The sequence below is a fragment of the Triticum dicoccoides genome, chromosome 7A, assembly GCF_002162155.2.
Source record: "Triticum dicoccoides isolate Atlit2015 ecotype Zavitan chromosome 7A, WEW_v2.0, whole genome shotgun sequence".
Classification (NCBI taxonomy): domain Eukaryota; kingdom Viridiplantae; phylum Streptophyta; class Magnoliopsida; order Poales; family Poaceae; genus Triticum; species Triticum dicoccoides.
This window is the reverse complement of record NC_041392.1, coordinates 550,847,510-550,855,790: the sequence shown is the minus strand read 5'-3', so window position 1 is coordinate 550,855,790 and position 8,281 is coordinate 550,847,510. Positions and strand designations below refer to the sequence as shown.

The window sequence follows — 8,281 nt, the reverse complement described above, 5'->3', positions numbered from 1 at the left end:
GGGAGTAGTCCAATGCCATAGCTGATGATCAAAGCAAGTCGGAATGTCGAAGCCCAAGCGCTGCCATATCCGAATAGCCGCGGGGCAAAGCATGAAAATATGGACAATATCTTCAGTGTCATGCCCACAGCAAGATCATGCAATGTTTTTCTTGTGTAGATTTGAGGGATAGCAGAAATGGGGATTGTAGGGTGGACACGGTCTCATTTGCGCATTCCGGTGAGGCATGCATAGGGACAAACATGGTTTTGGAGAATTTGGTTGATAGGCCCATGGCAAGGGAAAATGATTGGAGGATGTTTTTGAGAGGTAGAGTGGCCGTGGGCGAGGCACCAGTCATAATTAACTTGTCGTGGAGAGTTGTGGGTGGTAGGTTGGTGAAGATTGGGTGGTGTGGTTCGTCAAGGTTTGAGTTTTGTTGGATGAGTTGTCGCAGTGGATCTGCAATGATAATAAAAAGGTAGGGGAGAGGGGTCCCCATGTTGCACCATGTTTTTGTAGGTAAATCTAGTTTCCTAGAATTCCGTTGAGCATTACGATCGTTTTAAGGGTTGATAGTGCATCGTGAATCCATAGATAGAAGTGTTCTATGATTCCATGACGATGCAAGATTGCAAGAAGGGATTCCCAGGACAGAGAGTTAAAGGCCTTAGAGAAGTCTAATTTGATGGCCATGATAGGAGCTTTCCTAGAGTGGCAAGAACCGATGAGATCGGCAGCTTATATGAAATTTTCCTTTTTACACTAGAGTGGCAAGGACCGGTGACTAGAGCTCGCACACGTGACACGTCAACTTAATTATCAAGTACTTTTGTTTCTAAAAAATTCCACTATTGACCGTGAGAATATGATGCTTTTTCGCAAATACGCAAAGGTTGTGTATCATTTCATTGGTAGATAGGAGAGAACAATAGTAACAAAGATGAAGAAGAAAGAAGGGGGGAAATATACAACACAATATACACTCGCCTAGCTAGCTTGAACCGGAGACGACACCCAGAGCACCTAGACCATGTTAGACCAACGCAAAGCACCACCGTCGCACGGCTGCCGCTGCCGCTCCAGGACAGACCAAATCAACGTACTGCCCACCTTAAGCGCCTAGAGGAGTTGACAAGTGGGTTGCAGGATCCGATTGAGCAAGAGGAAGAAGCCATGGTTGGGGCACCGACAATGTCATACATTACACCCTAGATGCCCACGCCTTGAGAACAGCCTAAAACCAAGCATGGCGTTGAGCACCTTCGGTTCCAACATCGGAGACACCACGAGCAACTAAGACTACGCCTTCATGAAGAATACGATGTCGGAACGCCGCCGCCGTCTGATTTGGTGAACCAAACCTAGGGTTTTTCCGATTCTCGAAGAGGGACACAGACAGAAGGCCATGACAGCACCTTCAAGAAGGAGACGACACCCACAGGTGTTGCCGCTGCCAACATCAGCAAGCCAAGCATGGATTTCGCCTGAGCCTTTGACCGAACAATCCAAAATGTCGTCGGATCAGGATTCGATGACGAGGATACCAAATCGCTTGGTTGGAACCACAATTGCAGGAAGGAGAGATGAATTGGAACCAGCTCCAGCCAAAATCGCCAACCTTGTTGCATGTACCCTTTTTTTAGTGCTGAAACATTTTAATAACTCAGAATGTTTTCAAGGATACAAATGATATATGATCTATCCAGCAGCCACAAATGGCGCCCAAAATCTAAGCTAGTAGCTGCTTTTGCCAGACTATGAGCTTGTACATTCGAACTTCTAATTTCATACACAAAATCTACTGAACCAACACTCTTCATCTTCTCCTTTATTTCATGAATGATTGCTGCCGATGTTCCAAGATAACCCCACTGCAGATTCTTCACTGTCCCTTGGCAATCAGTTGCTATGATAACATTGGTGCAGGTACCGGAGCTGCCAGCCAGATCTGGGTAGGGGAAGCCGGTAACCGCCTGGGGGGAAGGGGTGACACTTCGTCTGTAGAAACTCCACATCACTGCCTAATCAGAATATGGTACTGCCTAATCAGAATACAAATTTTTCCTTTTTACACTCACTCATTCATTGACGGTCACCGTCTTGAGTTCTTTATTTGTTCTATCGCACAACTATTTCCGCAAGTTATATGTGTTGTAATCTGTGTTGTACTTCCTTCGTTTTTAAATATAAGTTTTTTTAGAGATTCAAATATAAACTACATACGAAGTAAAATGGATGAATCTACACTTTAAACTATGTCTATATACATTCGTGTGTAGTCCATATTAAAATCTTTAAAGACTTATATTCAGAAACGGAGGTAGTACATGTCAAATTCCTACATTTTCTTATGCATTTCAGAGAGGAGAGGCCTTGGCTCTTCATTTCACAGTCTGAACCTCCGTTTGATGGTAAGGTGGCTCACACTTGTTTTCTCAGACCAGCGAGACGACTCCATGGCCCTATTACTCCCTCCGGTCCTTTTTACTCTCCACATTGGATTTGCCGAAAGTCAAACGTTACTAAGTTTGACCAAATTTATATTAGAAATTATTAGCATCTATAATATCTAATAAATATAATATGGAAATATATTTCAAGATGAATCTAATGATATTGGTGTTGTTATATGAATGTTTATAACTTTTTATATAAACTTGGTCAAAATTGGATGAGATTAATTTTGAACAAATCTAATATGCAGAGTAAAAAGGACTGAAGAAAGTATATATGCGCCCACTGCATTGACCGGCACATCAACTTGGAGAGCGGCCGTCGGTTCCATGGTGTAGACGTGCTACCATGGCAGACCAGCGGCCGAGCAAGTTGCCTGGAGAATCTCAATGGTACGAGTAGAGTGTTTTGTATGAAAGCATGCCACCCATTTGTGATGAACACAAAGTGTGTGGAGCCGCCGGGGAAGGTCAAGGTCATGGCTGTAAGCTAGCTGGGTGCGCATGCACCTTCGTCTCCGTGACAATGAGATATTTTTTTAACACACTCATATACACACGTATACATTCACCCTTATGAACGCACACACGCACACCCTAACTCTATGAGCACCTTCGAAAGACTGAGCCGGTATATCATCTTGAAATTTACGAAGTCATCGTAGGCACCTCGTCGTCGACAAAAATGTTTTCTTTCACTGAATGCGCATAGCCAAAAATCCTGAAATAAATTCAAAAATAAATGCGAGCATTAAGATTTGAATCTAGATAGTTTAGGAATACCATAGTCCCTCGAACCATTCAACTCAACTACAGGTTGGTTCCCCGTGACCGTGAGATATGACGGGTTAGAAAGTCCACTCCGAAACGCAAGACTGTATATATAAACATACAATACCGGGGCCAGGAGGCATTCCTCACCGATCAACTTGTCCTCTGCCTAGTAGCTAGCACCAATCAAGGATGGCGCTTGCTCCCCGGTCGTCTCTGCGCTCCCTGTTGCTGCTCATGTCCCACGGGAAGCCACAGCTGAGCTCTTTCTCCTCCTCCTCCGTCGCCCGCACGGGCGTTCCGCCGGTCGCCCCGGGAGCTGATACCCCTCCGGCTGCTCCGGCCGTCCAGCCCCCAGTCACCACAGGTTAACGCTTCTTCCTGCACGCACGCGTCTCCTTTGGTTCCAGCTATCAGTTTTTCCTCTTCTAGAACAAGCTAACAGTTAGTTCTCTAGTGCGTTGCAGCTCGGTCAGATCGTTCATGCCCGAAGCTCCCTGGGGGTCCACGTACATATGAGGAAGAGACCGTTCTTCAGCCACTTCATGGAGTAACTGACAAGGCTTGTCTGAACGCCCCTCAAGATCCTAGCGCATACCCAACTCCTGATCATGGGTCATGTCGCACACCTGAACCTGTACCCGTCGAGCCTCCCAGTGCCATCCCCGAATCTCCTATGCATCCCGAAGTTCCTATACACAAAGTTCGTGATCCACCACCTAGGACGCGTCGCGGCGCTGTAACCAATGGTTCACGTGGCACACCTGAAACTGTACCTGTCAAGCCTCCCCGGGACATCTCTGAAGGTCCTGGACACGAAATTCCTAGACACCCTATTCATGATCCACCACCTAGGACGCATCGCGGTGCTGTAACCAATGGTTCCTGTGGCACACCTGAACCTGCACCTGTACATGTACCTGTCAAGCCTCCCAGGGGGATCTCCGAAGATGTTAAACACAAAGTTGGTGATCCACCACGTAGGCCTAAAGCTGTAACCGAGCAGCCTGCACAGTGCTCTCCGGCTGCTCCTGCCGTTTAGCCTCCGTTCACCCAGGTAGCCCGCTAACCCGCACAAGCTAATGCTTCCTGCACGTACGCACGCATCTTCTTTGATTGCAGCTAACAGTTACTCCGTTGCGTTGCAGCTTTGCCAGATCATCCGAGCCAGAAGGTCCTTGTTCAGCAATAGTTTGTTCTTCATCCACTTCCTGGGGGGTCTATCTTGTAGACTTAATCTCGTTGCACACGTCAACTTCTACTTGGCTTAATTTTCACAAGAATAAGCTGTCCACGTAGCGTGAGGTTGTTCATGTCTTGGCCAGTTTTTTTTTCCGTTATGTCATGTACTCCCTCCGTTCCGAATTACTTGTCTTGAATTTGTCTAGATACTGATGTATCTAGACTCATTTTAGTGCTAGATACCTCCGTATCTAGACAAATCTAAGACAAGTAATTCGGAACGGGGGAAGTACGTAGCTATATCACATGCATGGTTGAAGGCCGTGGTGACAGCGTCGTGGGATGGCACGATCAAACGTGGTCATGACGACATAGTTTGGGCAGAGGACCGAGTGGCGTTGGGATGGCGACGTCGTATAGCTCGCGCACTCGCCCGTTCACAATATATGCTTTTAATTGTAATTGAAGAATAAATATAAGAAGGAAAAAAACTAAAGAAATTGCATCTTGTGTCCACTCATGCTCATGGTCTGGCTTCAGCAAGAACATATGGCATTAGATCTTTGTTTTGGTCCATGCCGAGTTCCCACAGCTAGCGCTCCATGGACGGGAACACCGGCAATAGAGCAGGTTGGTCACGGTTGCCGCCTTTAGCTAGCTCGATGCAAATCGTTGTCCTCAGTACGCCTCATGGGCGCGAACTGGTGGTGTTTCAACGGATCGTGAGGGAGAGGAGCGGCTCTGCACAATACCTAATGCTCACGGAGTGAGGGGGCAGCTGCGGGCACCTATCATGTGGAAGGCCATCGAGTGGGCGACGGAACTCAACCAATTTTCCATGCATTTCACCTCCCATACTGTGATCAGGACCCCCTCAAAAAAAACTGTGATCAGGTCGCAAGCATTCGCTAATTCCATCCTCAAGTGGACTCAACTGCCAGAGCCACATGAGGAGATACAACACGAATGTTCGATGGGTCGGTCACCCTATACGGAGCAGGGGCTGGAATCACCCTATGCGTAGAGGAGATACGGTACACAATCTAGTCCCTCTTCAACGTCACGAACAATGAGGTAGAATATGAAGGGTTGTTGGTAGGGTTACGAGTAACAGTCTTGTTAAATCTCACTCGGTTATGTCTCGGTTAATGTTATACTCGTGAGATCTTACATCAAGATCCGTGCAATTTTTTTTTCCGGTTTTTTTACAGGTTATGCCACTTGACTGAGACCTAGCCACACCTTAGGAGTAACTTTTGCATCTGAGATTTGTCCACTTGCTGGTGAAAGGAGATTCCCAGCTTGTTTTAAGACAAGCTGCAAGGAGTATCAAACCTCGTGTTCAACCATGGGAGTGTACCTTATGGAGGTTTCAAAGCTGGAAAGGGCGCACGTCGGCTTTGATTACCAACACATACCTTGGCTGGAAAATCAATGGGCCGACGAGATCACCCAACTGGCTTCCTTGCGGTCTCTAGGAATTTTTGAGATCTTCATTGAGAAGCTCCTCAAGCTATCAATATCGCAAGCAAGCGACGTAGATGAAGAGGTTGGTGTATGAGAGACCTATTCGTCACCGGGATTGACGGCCAAGAGGGCTGGACATATCAGGGGTATTTTGCTCGCACCTCCTTGATGCATGGCGATGGGATTACCCACCTATAATATGCTGATGACACAATTTTGATGGTTGAGGTGTCCGACGAGGACATCGGACACCTCAAGTTCCTTTTACGATGCTTCCAGGAGATGCCCGGCCTTACAATTAACTTCACCAAGAGCGAGGTGATGTTGTTGGGATACTCCGACGATGAGAAAGTGCCGGATCGCAAACCGGCTTAACTGCCGACTAGGATCATTTCCGACGTCTTACTTGGGCGCCCATTAGTGACACCCGCATACTGGAAAAGGACCTTTGGCCATCTGTGTGCAAGGTCAAGTATCAGGTCGAGCCTTGGCAAGGGAGGTGGCTCTCCAAGGCGGTTTGGGTTATCCTCATTAACTCCTCATGACCAGTTTACTGATGTATCTCATGGGATTCTATAGTCTAAATGAATCCCTCCATCACAATATCGCCAAGTACCAGTCCCGGTTCTTCTGGACGCAGAAGTATCATATGGTGAAATGGTCGGATATTTGGAAACCCAAGGACCAAGGTGGCCATGGCATTATCTCATCCAAAAGGATGAACATGGCTCTTTTATCCAAATGGCTATGGCGGATCTGAGGGTGGGCTTTGGCTGGATATTATCCGTGCTAAGGGCCTCTTTGATTCGTAGGATTTTAAAAACGTAGGAATAGGAAAAGTATAGGATTGGAGTGGCATGCCCATTTGAATCTTATAGGATTAGCAATGAGTGTTTGATGGCACAGGAAAACAAAGAAATTGTAAAAAAAGGTTGGAATGGATGTTAGATTTCCTATGAAATGCAGTATAAAAGATTCCATAGAAAAAATTCCTATGTAATTCAATCCTATGAATCAAAGGACCAACATAGGAGAAAATCCTAAGGATTTCAATCCTCTAAAAATCCTATAAAATTCTTTTGAATCAAAGAAGCCCTAAATATTTTTGTAGTTAGGGCTTGGCGTTTGCACAGAGATCGGGTGACTCCCAGTTCTAACAGATGATCATCCAACTCATGTCAGCCTTTCGTCTTGGTTCTTCTATTTCGGTCGGAGCCGGCACCACCACCCTATTTTGGCTAGACCGGTGGTCGGGCGCCCAACCCTTTGCCATTCGGTTCCACCTGTTGTTTAACATCTGCGCGGACGTAAGTTTGACCGTCACTTCGGCACTAGCTAACATAGGTAGCATCGCCTTTCGGTGCACCTTCGGTTCCGTAGAGCGGGACCTTTGGGAAGAGCTCGTTGCTTGTGTGGCCCTGCACACACCGGCCCTGAGCCCAGACACGGCGCGTACTTTGGCTACACTTCATGAATTAGGCTGCCCTTTCCGTTTTTATTGTATCGTAGGAGTGCAAGTGCTATATCCTGACATTAATTGTGTCGGTTGCAAGCTCAACTAGACTAAGTTTTATACATGTGCATTAGATTTCCTCGAAATTTTTAGATAATTGTGCTTGTGTATCAGGTTCCTCTTGTTCCAGGCTGCTCAGTAACATAAGTAGTAACATGCATGCCATATACGAAAAAAAAATATGATGTGACAAGTAATTAATGAGGAGAGTGTAAATGGAGTAACATACTCCCTTCGTTTCTTTTTAGTCCGCATATAAAATTTGGTCAAAGTGAAACTTTGTAAAGTTTGAGTAACTTTGTAGGAAAAAATATAACATCTACAATACTAAAGCTATATGATGAAAATTAATTTCATGATGAATCTAATAATATTAATTTCATATTGTGAATCTTGGTATTTTTTTCTATAAACTTAGTCAAAATTGATAAAGTTTGACTTTGACCAAATTTAATATGCAGACAAAAATACAAAGGGAGTAATATGTTATCATCATATAGCGATTTCTAATGTAAATGAATCTATAAAATAATAAATGAAGCTCTTCATGTTATCACATCTATACACCTTTGACACTACTAACCGCGTTCACCTTATTCTCGAGCAAATCCACCTTTCCTAGTCGACCATTAACTTCAGCGAGTTTGCCCTTGATCAACACCAGCTGAACGTGCTTGGATTGAGTGGACATGGCAAGATCAGCAACAGCTCCAATTTTTTTTTACAAAGGAATCGATCCTCAACGCTTGCCGATGATCTTGTCCTTCTGCTGCCAACATACTGCCGGTGAATGGATTTGATTTAGGATGAATCAGTGGGATTTTACCCGGGGATCCCAATCACTGTCCGTGCTAAATCCCAATCACTAAAGTCAAATTTTGCTGCCGCGCAGGAAATTAGTGGCAGCAAAATA

At 45.4% G+C, this 8,281-nt stretch overlaps 1 protein-coding gene across 1 annotated transcript; it reads left to right on the top strand.

Moving 5' to 3' along the window:
* The first annotated feature begins 3,361 nt into the window (after positions 1–3,361).
* Positions 3,362–4,888, top strand: LOC119328219 (proline-rich receptor-like protein kinase PERK9). The gene is made up of 3 exons (XM_037601235.1): positions 3,362–3,573; positions 3,674–4,263; positions 4,355–4,888. The coding sequence occupies exons 1-2, from the start codon at positions 3,399–3,401 to the stop codon at positions 4,246–4,248; spliced, it is 750 nt and encodes a 249-aa protein (XP_037457132.1). The 5' UTR covers positions 3,362–3,398; the 3' UTR covers positions 4,249–4,263; positions 4,355–4,888.
* Positions 4,889–8,281: the final 3,393 nt, after the last annotated feature.